The sequence below is a fragment of the Carcharodon carcharias genome, chromosome 1 (genome assembly GCF_017639515.1).
Source record: "Carcharodon carcharias isolate sCarCar2 chromosome 1, sCarCar2.pri, whole genome shotgun sequence".
Classification (NCBI taxonomy): domain Eukaryota; kingdom Metazoa; phylum Chordata; class Chondrichthyes; order Lamniformes; family Lamnidae; genus Carcharodon; species Carcharodon carcharias.
The window spans coordinates 162,710,301-162,727,743 of record NC_054467.1 but is presented as its reverse complement, the minus strand read 5'-3'; the positions used below and the strand labels follow the sequence as shown (position 1 = coordinate 162,727,743).

Sequence of the window (17,443 nt, the reverse complement as noted above, 5' to 3'; positions counted from 1 at the left end):
CCTCTATTCTTTTCATATTTCAAACCCCCCAGACAGCCTGACTGCTATCAATTTCGTTTCCAACTTAATTAAATCATACTCAAACACATCCCCCCCAGCCTTCTTACCTAATTTTATTTCTGTGTAAAAACTTAATCAGCTCCAGCTATCTGTGCACTGGGGTATGTTCCATCTTTTGTCTTCCTCTGTTGCGGTCACCCTCGTGTCTCCTTAGCTCTGCTGACCAGTGCTAATATTTTGACAAAGGCCTTGGAAAGGATTCCTGCCCACTGACTCACCAGAGAAAAAAAAACCACGGACCCTGAAAGCAGCTGAAGCTAAAACTCTTCTGGCCCGCCACAAGACTCGTAGCCACTTGGAGTTTACAGGAGTTCTGTTACATCCATTCTCAGAACGCTGTAAGTGTTTTGTCTTTGCCTTTTGAACAGTTAGTCGAAGTATAATTTGGTTACTTCCCTGTTGTAAATCTAAAACCTAAGTCTCGTAATAATGGCCTTCTGTGGTTCATTTATTTTTCTTTTAATTTTATGTTTACAAACAGAAATTCCGAAATGCAGCGTGTCTTGGTTTATGTGTATTCCCTGTTGGTGTGCAGCTTGTTGTTGGATTGTTGTCGCTCGGTAAGTGAGTACAATGTGATGGAAAGCGGGTACGTGCTTTTGCGATTTACTTCGCTCATCTTCTAAGAAATCTCAAACTCAAGCGTTGCAGTCTTAAAGCAAAATACGCCGCTAACTTATATGTTGATTCATAACATCTACAATACTAAGACAGGGTGGTAATGCGTTTTGCTGAAACAGAAAAGAGTGAACGTGGATGGAAAGCTGTGCCAGATGTTTTCTATTGTAGAACGGGGATCTAGCACCGACATTCCAGTCACAAACCGCGCTGACCTCGGCCCTATCTCCCCCCACCCCCTACCCCGATCCTTCTCCCCTCACAACTTGGGAACGTTGCATTTGTAACGTTGCAGGGAATGAGTCACGCCGTCTGGTCACTGCCCGGAGAAACTGCACAGGCAAGAGAGCAACATTCCTATCAAAGAATTATCAGTACTTTGGGGAGACGTAACTGTCCAGTGTCATTTTTGTTTTCATAACGAGCAAGTATCGGAAGGTAGCTAATTTGCTTTAGCTCATGTCACAGCATGCTGTGGCTTTGTTGTTTACCCCTGGTTGCTACAATGACAAACAAATGCCCCATTACGTATTCAGAGATATCCTGAACATCAGTTAGTGGGATTTTCAGCTTGGTACAATGTTTCTGGCCATATCTTCTTCTAAGTTTTAAACTTTTAGTTTTCTCCATCACACCAGGAAAGGAATGGTCAGTGGAGGTTGGAGTGACTCCCCAATGACCAGAACTTCAATTCCTCTTTTCCTGTTCCAGCGGGAGCCCATGTTATTACAGAACTAAAGATTTGTAAAGTTGACATTAGTTTTACAGCTGTTTAACATTAACTTTAAAAATATGATTCAAAACAATTTAAAGAAATATCAAATGCAACAAGAGGGAAACTGTTGTTCATTTTGGATTTTTGCATTAATTTTCCATGTACTAATATTGTAATCAATTCAAGATGCAGAACTTTGATGATCACAACTATACAAAATAATTTGCTTATATCTGCCTTAAATTCAATCTGAAGAGAAATGCAATGGCAAAAGACTTTGTTGCCCTTTATGGCACTGCAAAGTTACCATTTTGGCATGATAAGCAAATACATTTTGCAGGACACATCAACACAGACAAGATAAAAGCAAAATACAGCGGATGCTGGAAATCTAGGACAAAAACAAAAATACCTGGAAAAACTCAGCAGGTCTGACAGCATCTGCGGAGAGGGATACAGTTGACATTTCGAGTCCACATGACCCCTCATCAGAACTAAGACGTATAGAAATGAGATGAAGTATAAGCTGGAGGGGAGGGTCGGGGGGTGGGGGGTGGGGGGGACAGGTAGAGCTCGATATGGAGCCAGTGATAGGTGGAGGCCAAGAAGAGACTGCCATAGACGTCATAGACAAAAGGCCAAAGGGATGTTGGCGGTGGTGATATTATCTAAAGGATGTGCTAATGGGGGCATTAAAGGTAGCAAGCAGGACAAGCTAGTGGCAGATGGCCCTAGTGGGGGTGGGGTGGGGGGAAGGGATTGAAATGGGTTAAAAGGTGGAGATGAAACAATAGATTGAAATAAATTTTAAAATAGGAGGGAACAGAAAGATATATTTGCAAAAATTATAAATTATTGGTAAAAAGGGGATCAGAAAGGGGGTGGGGATGGAGGAGAGAGTTCATGATCTGAAATTGTTGATCTCAATATTAAGTCCAGAAGACTGTAAAGTGCCTAGTCGGAAGATGAGGTGCTGTTCCTCTAGTTTGCGTTGAACTTCACTGGAACAATGCAGCAAGCCAAGGACAGACATGTGGGCATGAGAGCATGGTGGTGTGTTGAAATGGCAAGGGACACGGAGGTCTGGCTTGCGGACAGACCGAAGGTGTTCCGCAAAGCGGTCACCCAGTTTGCGTTTCTCCAGTGTAGAGGAAACCGCATTGGGAGCAGCAAATGCAGTAGATTAAATTGAGGGAGGTGCAAGTGAAGCGCTGCTTCACTTGAAAGGAGTGTTTGGGCCCTTGGACGGTGAGGAGGGGGAAGTAAAGGGGCAGGTGTTGCACCTTCTGTGGTTGCATCGGAAGGTGCCATGGGAGGGGGTTGAGGTGTAGGGGGTGATGGAGGAGTGGACCAGGGTGTCCTGGAGGGAATGATCCCTGCAGAAAGCCGCCAAGGGGGGTGAAGGGAAGATGTGTTTGGTGGTGGCATCATGCTGGAGTTGGCAGAAATGACAGAGGATGATCCTTTAAATGCGAAGGCTGGTGGGGTGATAAGTGAGGACAAGGGGGACCCTATCATGGTTCTGGGAGGGAGAGGAAGATGTGAGGGCGGATGCACGAGAGATGGGCCGGACACGGCTGAGAGCCCTGTCAACCACCGTGGGTGGAAAACCTCGGTTAAGGAAGAAGGAAGACATGTCAGAGGAACTGTTTTGGAAAGTGGCATCATCAGAACAGATGCGACGGAGGCAAAGGAAATGAGAGAATGGGATGGAGTCCTTACAGGAAGTGGGATGTGAGGAGCCATATTCGAGGTAGCTGTGGGAATTGGTAGGCTTATAATGAATATTGATGGACAGTCTATCACCAGAAATTGAGACTAAGAGGTCAAGGAAGGGAAGGGAAGTGTCAGTGATGGACCACATGAAAATGATGGAGGGGAGGAAATTGGAAGCAAAATTAATACATTTTTCCAGATCCAGACGAGAGCATGAAGCGGCACCAAAGCAGTCATCAATGTACCAGAGAAAGAGTTTTGGGAGGGGGCCTGAGTAGGAATGGAACAAGGAATGTTCCACATACCCCATAAGGAGACAGGCATAACTGGGGCCCATGTGGGTACCCATAGCCACACCTTTTATTTGGAGGAAGTGAGGCAAGTTTAAGGAGGAATTGTTCAGTGAGAGAACAAGTTCGGCCAGATGGAGGAGAGTAGTGGTGGATGGGGATTGTTCAGGCCTCTGTTCGAGGAAGAAGCGGAGAGCCCTCAGACCATCCCGGTGGGGGATGGAGGTGTACAGGGATTGGACGTCCATGGTGAAGAGGAGCAGTTGGGACCAGGGAACTGGAAATTGTTGATATGATCTAGGGCATGAGAGGAATCGCGGATGTAGGTGGGAAGAGACTGGACAAGGGAAGAGAGAATGGAGTCAAGATAGCAAGAAATGAGTTCCATGGGGCACGAACAGGCTGTCACGATCGGTCTGCCCGGACAGGTCTGTTTGTGGATTTTGGGTAGGAGGTAGAAGCGGGCCGTCCGAGGTTGGGAGACTATGAGCTTGGAAGCTGTGGAGGGAAGATCTCCAGAGCAGATAAGGTCAGTGACAGTCCTGGAAACAATGGCTTGATGTTCAGTGGTGGAGCCATGGTCCAGGGGGAGGTAGGAGGAAGTGTCTGCGATTTGACGCTCAGCCTCTGTGAGGTAGAGGTCAGTGCACCAGACAACAACAGCACCACCCTTGTCAATGGCAAGCATGACCCAGACCTCCCTGTCATTTGTCATTTCAACACACTACCCTGCTCTCATGCCCACATGTCCGTCCTTGGCCTGCTGCAATGTTCCAGTGAAGCTCAATGCAAACTGGAGGAACAGCACCTCATCTTCCGACTAGGCACTTTACAGTCTTCTGGACTTAATATTGAGTTCAACAATTTCAGATCATGAACTCTCTCCTCCATCCCCACCCCCTTTCCGATCCCCCTTTTTCCAATAATTTATAATTTTTTTGCAAATATATTTTTCTTTTCGCTCCTATTTTTAAATTTATTTTGATCTATTGTTTCATCTCCAACTTTTAGCCCATTTCAATCCCTTCCCCCCACCCCATCCCCACTAGGGCCATCTGCCACTAGCTTGTCCTGCTTGCTATGCTTAATGTCCCCATTAGCACATCTTTTAGATAATATCAACACCCCTTTGTCCTTTTGTCTATGACATCTTTGGCATTGTCTTCTTGGCCTTGTTGTGGTCACTTTGACAAACAGACAGGAGTCTCAGGTACAGGTCACGATCATTTAGTCGAGCAATTGCAAGAGGAGAACCATCTCAATGCAGCTTGAGATAGCACTCTGCTAAATTACAAATGTTCAACATATTTATACATTATTGGTCACGTGCGAGAAAAGTTTCCAGATTCCGATCTCATCAACATATAGGTTTACATTAAACAGACATCTCGTAACAGGTACATGCATCGTATGTCTCTATTTTTCACCCACCTTCCCTCCTATCTAAACTGGGACCATCTGTTCTTCCCCTATCTGTTGAAGAGCACACTTAATCTTTGTTATTGCCAATGCTCTGACTGCAGTCCGGCTCCCAAGGCCTTTCTATTGTTTGCAGGCCCTAAGGCTGTGCAAAGTTCATCTGGTAACCTTTAACTGCCAATGTGCTTGGTAGCCCTGGTTGCCTGGAGATTTTAAGTAATCATTCCTTTTCAATAAATTCTCCCTTATCATAAATTCTTACTTACTTTCTTCCCCCTAACAGTCTCCACCTATCACTGGCTCCCTATTGAGCCCTACCTGTCCCATCCCCCTCTACCAGCTTATATTTCATCTCATTTCTATACGTCTTAGTTCTGATGAGGAGTCATGCAGACTCAAAATGTCAACTGTATCCCTCTCCGCAGATGCTGTCAGACCTGCTGAGTTTTTCCAGGTATTTTTGTTTTTGTTCAACACAGACAAATTGTGCTTCATTAGTTGTTTTTACCTGTGATGTAAAATGGCACCACTTCCTTTGCTAAACATTAATACACACTGATCTTGACATGACAAAGCTATTATTTCTATTTAAAAGCTGAAAGTTCAGTATTTTGAATTAGTGCAAATTACAGATGGAAATAGGAAATTAATGCAAAAAAAGTGGTCTTGCTGTGGGGCAATTGGTGTGCCACATTTCCCTGCATTGCAACATTGACAACAGATTAAAAATACTCAATTGTATGTAACGTACTTGAAATGTTGAGTGTATGAAGGAAAGATGCAATATTAATACATGCTATTTCTTATTTTTTTCTTGAACTTAAATTAAACAACTTTGATTTAAAAGGGGTAGACTACATTTCAGATTTACCATTCAGAACAGGTTTCTTTTCATCTACTTGGTAATTTCTTATGGCTAATTGAGCACAGAAATACTTTCCAATTTTCTCATGGCAGATTCTCACAAAGGTATATCACAGAATTGTTACAGTGTACAAGGAGGCCATTTGCTCCATTGTGTCTGAGCATTTTAACTTAGTGCCAATATCCTGTCTTTTCCCCGCAACCCTGCACACTGTTTCTATTTAAGTAATCATCCAATGCCCTCTTGAATGCCTCAATTGAACCTGCCTCCACCACACTTCCAGGCAGTGCATTCCAAACCCTAACACTGTGTGAAAAGGTTTTCCTCACCTCACATTTGCTTCTTTTGCAAAACACTTTAAAACTGTGCCCTCTGGTTCTCGGTCCGTTTACAAGCGGGTACAGTTTCTCCCAATCTACTCTGTCCAGACCCCTCATGATTTTGAAAACTTCTTTCAAATCTCCTCTTAGCCTTCCCCTCTCCAAGGGTAACTGAAATGTCTCATCCCTGGAACCATTCTCATAAACCTCTTCTGCACTCTCTCCAGTGCGTCCACATCCTTCTTACAGTGTGGTGCCCAGAACTGCAGCTGAGGTCTAACCATTATATATTCTGAATGATGGCCTTGTTTAATTTTGTAGGCCCCAGTTGACTGTCAACAGGAACAAGAACGACTAAGGGCTCAGGTGAAAGCTCTGGAGCTTCGGATCAAACAGCAGCAACTGCAGATTGAACGCATCTTAAAGGAAAGGGAAAATGTTCATGACACTGGTGCTTCTGAAGTTGATGAAACTGTTAATGAACTGGGAGGAAGAAAACTCTTTGCAGGTCACACATAATTTAGATTTAACCGGAAAACTTATACAGGCATGAAACCATGTTCTTGGTATCCAAGATTAAAAAACACAAATGCTGAAAGACACTACAATTTAAACAAACAGAAAGCACTAGAAATGCATAAAGCAGTCAGCATATCAAAGAACAGAATGTTTCAGGTCAAACACTTTATCAGTTCATTAACATCCAGGCACAGAATTAGCAACCTGGATGGAGAACGTTCCATGTAATAATTATATATTAAATTTGAAGGGTGGATCATGACATTACCTTTCAAAATATACTGAAATTCTTAGGTAAAATCCATTTTATGAGTCAGCATTTGCTTGTGGTACCTGTTATACATAGTAGCAGAACAGGTGGATAAGCTTGGTTAAAAAGGCATATGGGATATTTTAAATCACTAGCCGAAGCATATAAGAGCAGGGAGGCTATGTCAGAACTGTATAAAACACTAGTAAGATCACAGCTAGAGGACTGTGTACAGTTCTGGTCACCGCATGGCAGGAAGGATGTGATCACACACAAGAGTACAGAGGAGGTTTACGAAGATGTTGCTCAGACTAGAGAATGTTAGTTATGAGGAAAATTTGGATAGTCGGGTGTTGTTTTCTTTAGATTAGAGGAGGCTGAGAGGAGATTTAAATGAGGCTTACAGTAAGTTTTCACTTTAAGTCACCCTGCTTAATGACATTTTGTTTTAAAGTTGTTTATTATTTAGGGCCTGTTTCTCTGATTTATTTCACAATTTCTGTTTTTATGTCACCATTGCTTGTGTTGCATATCGTCATCACTGTCAGCAGAGCAATGGAACAGTACCATCAACAGGTTTTGTCTGGAATCTCAGAAGTTGGCTTAGTAAATTCTCAGCTCAGCCCTGCTTCTGCTCTGCTTGCCACCCTGCTTCGGCTCCGCTCACTGCCTCACCCCAGCTGCGCTTCCACTCGCTTGCTGCCGTGCTCATTGCACTGCTCACTGGCTTGCTCCAAATGGCCAAAAGTGCTCTAATTTTGCTGTTTCCGCATTGAGGTTCTCAGTTACAATGGAAGTTCATCTTCTGAAAGCCTTTGTGTGGCCGATGACAATGTATGGCTGTGAAAGCTGGACTATCAAGAAGAGTGACGAGGCTAATAAGAGCATTTGAAATGAAAGGACATGGACAGATATTACTTGTGTCATGGACAGCCAAGCAGACAAATGAATCGGTACTTGAGAAAACCGGTGTTAAGAGGAACTTGAGGCAGTGAAATCAAGGAACCTTGCATAATTTGGACATGTGATGCAAAGGGAAGGGAAGTGCTTGGAGAAAGAAGTAATGCGAGGCAAAAGACCTGGAAGACGTGCACAAGGAAGACCCAATTTGGCATGGATGGATAATATCAGAATGTGGACTGGCCTCTCTATGGGACAAGCAGTTAGGGCAGCTTAGGATAAAAATCAGTGGATAAAGATTGTTCATTATATGGCCAACCTTGGAACGAGGACGGATGAAAGCAAAAACAAGACAAGACATTGGGGTTACAGAGACTGGGGAGAATCACTGAGGATTAGGGAGAGACTTGTTGGAGATGGTGGGGGGAGAGAGAATCGCTGACGATTGGGGAGAGACTTGCTGGGGATTGTGGGGAGACTCACTGAGGATTGGTGTAAGGCTTGCTGGGGAGCAGGGGAGGAACTTGCTGTGGACCCTAACTCCAGTTTATACATAAATTCTTATGAGAAAATCTGATTCGCTTAACATTGTTTCACTTAAAAATCACACATTTAAGGAATGTAACTAGGGGTAGAATCTTTCCTATGGTAGGCAGGCTGTTTGGGAGCAGGCGTGGGTGGGCATGAAGCACCGCCATGTTATGCGGGCGGGCCAATTAAGGCCCACCCAGCATTAATTGCGGCTCCCGAGAACAGCAGGAAGGGGCGGGTGGCAATGGGAGTCCAATGACCACCGGGTCCCTTAGTGACCCGGCAGCCTGTCTAAAAATGGCACAGGCAGCCTTCCAAAGGCTGCCAACGGTGGCACACAGAAGGATGTCCAAGAGCGCTCTCGGAGAGCAGGCCAGGCAGGAGAGCAGGTTGGCGGGGCATTGTGCCCCAAGGTTCTCAGATGAGTACCTCACTGCCCTCCTCGAGGACGTGGCAGCATGGCGTGACATCATGGTGCCAAGGGACGGGAGGAGGAGGCCCCCCCACATGACAAAACGTGCCTGGGAGGAGGTGGCAGAAGGGGTTAGCTCCCATGATGTGATGAGATGCACCTGGGTGCAGTGCCACATGCAGTTCAACAACCTCTTGCGATCGGGAAGGGTGAGTACTGTGTTGGCGTGGGTCACTTAGCACAGCAGTTAGGTTGGCCCCCCCCGGCACCCTCCTCCCCTCAGAATTTTATTATTGTATTCATTCATTCATGGCATATGGCCTTCGCTGGGTGGGTCAGCATTTATTGCCTATGCCTAGTTGCCGCTGAGAGGGTGGTGGTGAGCTGCCTTCTGTATCTGCTGCATGTGCTGCACGTATATCCACACTACTGATTTGGGGATGAGCTCCAAGTTCTGGACCTAGGCGCAGTGGTGGAACACTGAAACATTTCAAAGTCAGGATGCTGACTGACTTGTAGGAGGACTTCTAGGTGGCAGGGCAGCCATCCATCTGCTGTCCTTGTCCTTCTAGGTGGAAGTGCTTCTTGGTTTGGAAGGTCTTACAGTGTGAGTGGCAAATGTGATGGAGGCAGCATCTGGGCAAGGGGGTCAGCCTTGGCTGCTTGCAGTGAATGTATGGCGGCTCCATTGTCACAAGTCAGATGAGTCCTGCAATGTTCACTCAGGTGGGGGTGGCAAGGATGCAATGGCAATGCGGATACAGGGTGGACTAATCAATGCTCCTCTCTCCTTTCAGGAGAAGACCGCACACAATAACACCAAACGGATGAGGACTGGCGGAGGCCCAGCTACTCATACTGACTAGATATGAGCAGGAGGCACTCGAACTGGAGAGGCACCATGTGCCCAGGTCTACTGGCAGCGGTGAGGTTGGGGTGCCACTGGGAGGTAAAAGTGACGTGCACTGAGGTCACAATGTCTGTCAGGGCAAATATTCCACTGTTGACTGTATATTGATTTCAGCATCCAATATGGATTTCCCATTGATAACGGAAGGAGGAGCACATCCTGCTCTGGGTGCCAGGCATGCACATTAACAGTGTGATGACTTCAACTAATCTTCCTTTCAGCCTCACTGCAGCATGCCTGGACTCAGGAGGCAGAGGGACTGCCACTGACCCCTGAGGGCCCTGAAAATATACACTCACCAATGTCACACCATCTCAGCCAGGCAGGCACCAGCACAGATACCAGCACCTCAGTGGGGATAAGATCATCGGCTAGTGTCCCGGGGTACAGTGGTGAGGGCACTTCACACTCGCTTGAGGTGCAGGTGGAGACAGAGATTGCCCATGGTGACGGCAGTCAGAGGAGTGCTGGGGACCAGGAACATGCTCAGTCGGTGGCTGATGATGTGCCTCTGGAGTCGTCCCTGAGGCAGCAGATGCTGGAAGACCAGCAGGATGTGCAGGAGGATCTGTGCAGGTGGAGATACATGAGGCATTGCGTGCCATGGTCTCTGTGATGGAGGAGTCCATGAGCAGCATGAGCAATGGAATGACCCTCATGGCCGAGCACAATGCCTCCTCCATGGAGAGACAGTGGTGACTGTCATGGAGAGGCTCCTCCAGGAGAACAATCAGGGCTTCCGGGGGATGCACTCAGACCTGCATTTAGGTGGTCACTGTCAGTGTGGGAGTATCCCAGTATCCGAGCTCAGTGCCCATCCACCAAAGGTGAGCAGAGAGGTCCTGAAGCGACCTTACATTGGCGCATGAGCTGCTTGTCATTTCTGCGGGCTCCTCTCAGGGCACTGGGATGAAGGCAGCAGCACCTCCACCCTTCTGCCAGTGACCATGGCATCCGATGAGACTGCGGCGACTGGGGAGATGCCAGCCATGCCACTGGCCGCTCCTTCCCAGTCAGGGCCAGCACAGGCTCCACGGGCCAGAGGACATCAAGGCCAACAGGACAGCAGAGCGAGCAGACTGTCTCCAATGCCTGTGCCATCAAGGGGGGAGCACCTAGATGTAGCACCCACAAACGTAAGCGTAAATCACCTTAGGCACAACACGGGCTTCTCACTGGTGGTTTTCTGTTGCCCCCATATTAGTTGCTTTTCATTTGGTGTGCAGCTCAATACCTCTTAATGCACTTTCATTTCTGTTTTGTTGCATGAAATCATTAAATGTTTTAGTTCTCAACAAGCCTCTGGGTGCTTCACTGGTTCTGCAGGTGAAGGGGAACCCATGATGTTATGAGTGACTTGTTTGTCATTGAGCTTTTTGACAAGTCACATAGCTATTGTTCCTAACCAGGCAGATGTTGCTCTCAGGTATCGAGTATAGAGCCTGCAGCCCTGGTGTGTGTTGGAGGTCCATCTGTGGGGGCTAGCTGAAGGATCATTGGATCAAAGCCTCCCAGGTGTCCCTGCCTCCTTGGAGGTTGCCCAGGTCAGTGTCCCCTCAGTGTTCTTCTGAGCGTGCTCATCCTCGGACTCACTGCTGGACTCATCGTCTGCAGCCAGAGCATCTGCGTCTACATCTTCTTCCTCCACTGCATTCCCCCCTTTCCAGCAACAGATTGTGGAGAGCACAGCATGCACCGCTATCACTGACACACAATCTGGGGATTGCAGTGCACCCCTGAATGGTCCAGGCACCAGAAACGCATCTTGAGAAGACCGAGGGTTCTCTCGACCACCGCCCTTGTGGAGGCCTGGGTCCTATCGTACCACTGTTCTTGGATGACGGAGTGGCATCATGAGCCACCTTCTGAGGCGATAGCCCTTGTCACACAGCAGCCATCTATCCAGCCGGGCTGGAGCACTGAAGATCCTCAGCACCTGGGAGTGTCTCAGTATGTAGGTGTCATGGGAGCTGCTTGTGTACCCGGCACAGACTTGCAGAATCTGCATCCTGTTATCAGACACTATCTGCATGTTCACAGAGTGGAATCCCTGTTGATGAAGGCACTGGCTCACCCCCTGGCGCCTTGATGGCCACATGTGTGCAGTCGATTGCACCCTGAACACGGGGGCCCCAGCAATCGCTGCAAAGCCTCTGGCTCGCTCTGCCTGGTCTCCTCATCCGAGCAGTAATGAATGAAAGTCAACGCATGCCTGAACAGGTTGTCTCATCAGCTTGACACAACTGTGGACAGCTGATTGGGAGACTCGGCAAAGATCACCCACCGACCCCTGGAAAGAGCCGGAGGCATAGATGTTGAGGGCAACTGTGACCATCAACACCACTGGAATGGGGTGTCCGCTTACACAGTTGGAACTGATCTCAGGGCTTATCATCTGACAGATGGAGGTCACTGTCTCCCTTGAGAGATGGAGCCTCCTTCGGCACCACACCTTAAACGTATTGATCTAGCTGCATTCACTGCCTGTAAACCCTGACAGCAGGATAGTGATGTTTTCTGCGGCCCCTTCTGCCTTTCACTTCCTGTTGGCCCTGCACCCCTTGTGCCTGCAACTGTCCTCCCAAAGGTGGTTCCCCTGGAGGCTGAATATGGACTCCTGGTCTCCTCCTCTTTCTGGCCCTTTCTTCCTCAAAGGAGGTGCCTCCAGTGGAGAGCACAATCCCCATTCCCAGGGTAAGGGAAGGCTGCCTGAAACCTGCAAGGCCCCAAGAATTATGTTTCCTCCAGAGTTCTGACCTGAAGCATGTTATTCCTGTCAAAGCAGCTCTGAAGAGATTTGAAGTTGTCCTGTTCACACAAGCAAGTAGCAATAAGTTTATAAAGTAAATGATTAACAACTCGCATTCACAAGCCCACTCACCCCTCTTATCCCGGCCATGGATGAGGTTTTCAAAAATGTGGCCTACCCACATGCCCGTTGTGCCCGTGCAATGCTCTGAAAATCGCACAGGCTGAGAAAAATCAATGTCTGGTACCCCCTCAAGGGCCTTAAGTGGCCTGTTAAATAATGGAGGGTGCGCCTTGGAACTCATAGCGCCTGCCCTCCAAAATATTGCAATGGTGCGCGATGACGTCGGGACGCACGCCCAACATCATCACGCGTCATTTTACACATCGACGTGTCAGGTCCGCCCCCGCACGCCGACATCAAAATTCTGCCCTAGGTTAAATGAGGAATTACTGTATGAAATTATGAGGAGCCTGGATAAGAAGAGCCTATTCCTCTTAGGAAAGAGGTTAACATCCAGAAGGTATAGATTTAAAATAATTGTTGGAAGGCTTAAAGGGGAGTTGATGGGAATTTTTTTTTCACCTGGACCATGTTGAGGGTCTGGAACTTACTGCCTGAGAGGATAGAGGCAGAAACACGCATTGTATTTAAAAAACACTTGGATAAGACGTAAACTACAAAGCCACAGACCAAGAGCTGAAAAGGGTTTAGGCTGGATAGCTCTTTCTCAGCTGGCACAGTCACGATCAGCCTATCTTGCTACAAGTTAGCCTGGCACCTAGTGTTAGCTGAAAGAATTAACACGTTTCCAATGGACAGCCTGAATGTGAGGCAGCTTGCAATTTCTTATCATGCTAACTAATGTCTTCCCAGCAACACATTCTTCTGTAAGACACATTGAGGCCAGGTTTAAAGTTCTTGTCATAGTAATAACAATTCAACAGATGTGCAAGATTAAATGCCAATTGTCGAGAAAGATAATATCAAACCATATAAGGTGCTAGATATCTGATACTATTTAGGAATGGTAATGTAATGGGAGAGTTACTAATTATCTAGAGGCCCAGACTGATGCTTCGAAGATACGAGTTCAAATCTCACCATAACAGCTGGTGGAATTCAAATTCAACTAATTAATAAATCTGTAATAAAAAGCTAGTCTTTGTAATGACCAAGAAACTACCAGGTTGTTAGGGAAGGAAAGCTGTCCTTCCTGATCTGGCCTACTATGACTCCAGACTTCAACAATGTGCTGGATTCTCAATTGCTTATTGAAATGGGATGCAAAGTCCTCCTCTGCAAAAAGTGGGAGAGCAGGCCCACAGACTACTTCAGCAACAGCTTGTCATAGTCAGACTCACTGAATCACACCAAACAACCAATGTCTAAGACTACTCCATTATGATCCCTGGGTATGTCATGTCATATCAGTAGGCCAGACCCACCAAAGGTGGCTGCGCAGTGGAATATAGTTCAAGGGAGTAACCTGAGTCCTCAACATTGACTTTGATGGTATCAGGTCAAGGACACCTCCTGCTGATTACCACAATGTTGAACACCATTTGAAAGAAGAATTGAGGGTAGCATCACTACTGAAGGACATATCTGCCAGAATCCAGAGGCCTGCAGCAGGTGTTGAGAGAAAAACTTACCTGACCTGCCCCTCACTAATCTACCTGTCCATGACAGTATTGCAGGAGTGACCACTGCGCAGTCCTTGTGCGAAGTCCCATTTTCACACTGAAGATACCGTCAATCGTGTTGTGTGGCACTGCATAAATGATTCAGAACAGATCCACCAGCCAAAAATTGTACATCCATGAGGTATTGTGGGTCATCAGCAGTAGCAGAAATGTACTCAACCACAATCTGTAACCTCACAGCTCAGTATATCTCTCAATGTAGCATTACCATCAAACCAGGGGATCAATCCTGCTTTCAATGAGGAGTGCAGGAGAGCATGCCAGGCGTAGCACCAGGAAAACCTGGTAAAGCTACAACACAGAACTACATGCATGCTAAAGAGCAAAAGCAGCACATAAAAGACAGAGCAAAGCACTTCCATAACCAATGGGTCAGATCTACGCTCTGCAGTTCAGCCACATCCAGTTACAAAGAGTGGTGGACAATTAAATAAGTAACCAGAGGAGGAGGCTCCAAAACATCCCCATCCTCAATGAGGAGGGAGTCCAGCATGTCAATACAAAAGATAGGTCTGAAGCATTTACAACCATCTTCATCCAGAAGTGCCAAGTAGATGATCCATCTTGGCTTCCTCCTGATCCTCAACATTACAGATTACCTTCAATCAACATGATTCATTCCACGTAATATCAAGAAACAACAGAGGTGATTGGATATAGTCAAGGCTCTGGGCCCTGACAACATCCCAGCTGTGGTACTGAAAACTCCATAACTCCAGAATTAGCCATGCTCCTAGCCAAGCTGTTCCAGTACAGCCACAACACAGGAATCTACCCGACAATGTGGAAAACTGTCCGGGTACACCCTGTCCACAAAAAGCAGGACAAATCCAATCCGGCAAATTACTGCCACATCAGTTTATTCTCGATCATCAGCAAAGTGATGGAAGCTGCCATTGACAGTACTATCAACTGGTACTTACTCAGCAATAATGACATTATGAGGTTCAAGCCTCGGGACTCTCTGCTGTGCTGGGAGTCTAAAGTCATAGTGACAACAGTGGCATCCCACAATTCCTTGCTGTGTACCCCACTTCAGTGACACACCTGCTTTCCTATTACCCAGCTCAATTTCACTTTTAGCCACCACCGCCATCCCCACCAGTGATTGAATTGTCACCCCCATCTCAAGAATGAATCCCCTCCCTTTCACCCACTGAGAGAATTTCCCTTGTCCTTCCATCCCTTCACTATTTCTCCCACCCAACCCCTCATCTTCCCACCCTCTTCCCCTGTCACCTTTCTTCCTTGCCCTTCCCTATCACTCTATTTTCTGTCCTTTTCCCTATTCCCCTATCCCCCCCATCCTTTAACCTCCTCCTCAGGAATAATGCTAACTGAGCAAATTCTGAAATTTTATTTTTGGTAAAGATTGTGCAGAGATCTACAACAGTGGAAATAGGAGGAGTAGATTTTACAGAATTCAGCCATTGGCATCTCCCACAAGCTTCATCGTATACTGTGACATGACAGATGGTGGTGGCTGGACTGTCATCCAGAGACGGACTGATGGCACTGAAAACTTTGACAGGTTTGGTATTAGTTTTAAACAAATTACATTAGATAACACATCTTGAGTGTGTTTGAACAAATTAATCTGAGAAAAAATTATTTTAAAAATGAAAAGGAATAATAAACAGAATAAATGTCTATTCGAACAATGTGTCTGATGGAGAGGGGTTGGTGTTTATTGTACTGCTGAGATTATCCTTTATAAAACATTCCAATATCATTGATCCTTCTCTCTTTTGGTAAAAATTTTCAACATTCCTCCCCAAATTGTGACAGTCTAATTTTTCCATTGAAATTTGTTTCATCCTGAAGTTGCTGTTACCGGAAACTAACATTTGTAACCATTACTAATTGAGCTGGTTCCTTCCTATTTTATGGGTTTAAAAATGTTTCTTAAAGATGTGTTGCTTTGATAGACCAACTTCTGAAATGAGTTATAATTATCTTTACGAAAACAATGCTAGCATCTGAAATTTATTGTAAAATGTAATGGGTGTTAAAATAAGGTACTCAGAACCTAGGACTGGATTTTACAAGGCTCTGTGTTCCCCAAAACAAAAACAGAATTACCTGGAAAAACTCAGCATCAACGGAGAAGAAAAGAGTTGATGTTTCGAGTCCTCATGACCCTTCAGCAGAACTGAGTGAATCTTAGGAAAGGGTGAAATATAAGCTGGTTTAAGGTGGGGGGTGGGGGGTGGGGGGAGAGAAGTTGGTGGGCTGGGGTGGTTGTAGGGACAAGCAAGCAGTGATAGGTGGAGATAATCAAAAGATGTCACAGACAAAAGAACTCAGAGGTGTTGATTTTGGTGATATTATCTAAATGAATGTGCTAATTAAGAATGGATGATAGGGCACTCAAGGTACAGCTCTAGTCAGGGTGGGGTGAAAGGCTAGTAGGGCATAAAAGATTTAAAAATAATGGAAATAGGTGGGAAAAGAAAAATCTATATAAATTATTGGAAAAAACAAAAGGAGGGGGAAAGAAACAGAAAGGGGGTGGGGATGGAGGAGGGAGTTCAAGATCTAAAGTTATTGAATTCAATATTCAGTCCAGAAGGCTGTAAAGTGCCTAGTCGGAAGATGAGGTGCTGTTCCTCCAGTTTGAGTTGGGCTTCACTGGAACAATGCAGCAGGTCAAGGACAGACATGTGGGCAAGAGAGCAGGGAGGAGTGTTAAAATGGCAAGCGACAGGGAGGTTTGGGTCATTCTTACGGACAGACCGCAGGTGTTCTGCAAAGCGGTCGCCCAGTTTACGTTTGGTCCCTCCAATGTAGAGGAGACCGCATTGGGAGCAACAAATGCAGTAGACTAAGTTGAGGGAAATGCAAGTGAAATGCTGCTTCACTTGAAAGGAGTGTTTAGGCCCTTGGACGGTGAGGAGAGAGGAAGTGAAGGCGCAGGTGTTGCATCTTTTGCATGGGCCTGGGAGGTGCCATAGGTGGGGGTTGAGGAGTAGGGGGTGATGGAGGAGTGGACCAGGGTGTCCCGGAGGGAACGATCCCTATGGAATGCTGCCGGGGGGGGTGAAGGGAAGATGTGTTTGGTGGTGGCATCATGCTGGAGTTGGCGGAAATGGCGGAGGATGATCCTGTTTTTGAAGGTAGCATCATCAGAACAGATGCGACGGAGGTGAAGGAACTGAGAGAATGGAATAGAGTCCTTACAGGAAGCGGGGTGTGAGGAGCTGTAGTCGAGGTAGCTGTGGGAGTTTTAGGCTTGTAATGGATATTGGTGGACAGTCTATCACCAGAGATTGAGACAGAGAGGTCAAGGAAGGGAAGTGTCAGAGATGGACCATGTGAAAATGATGGAGGGGTGGAGATTGGAACCAAAATTAATAAATTTTTCCAAGTCCCGACGAGAGCATGAAGCAGCACCGAAGTAATCATCGATGTACCGGAGAAAGAGTTGTGGAAGGGGGCCGGAGCAGGACTGGAACAAGGAATG

The 17,443-nt window shown here is 46.4% G+C and overlaps 1 protein-coding gene across 1 annotated transcript in view; it reads left to right on the top strand.

Annotated features, from left to right (window-relative positions):
• Positions 1-243: 243 nt before the first annotated feature.
• Positions 244-17,443, top strand: part of fgl1 (fibrinogen-like 1) — a 37,916-nt gene continuing 20,716 nt past the window's right edge. The window contains exons 1-4 of the mRNA XM_041191874.1: positions 244-398; positions 542-620; positions 6,325-6,511; positions 15,352-15,511. Of these exons, the coding sequence (XP_041047808.1) occupies positions 552-620; positions 6,325-6,511; positions 15,352-15,511 (416 nt within the window). The 5' untranslated portion in view covers positions 244-398; positions 542-551. The remainder of the gene's footprint in view (positions 399-541; positions 621-6,324; positions 6,512-15,351; positions 15,512-17,443) is intronic.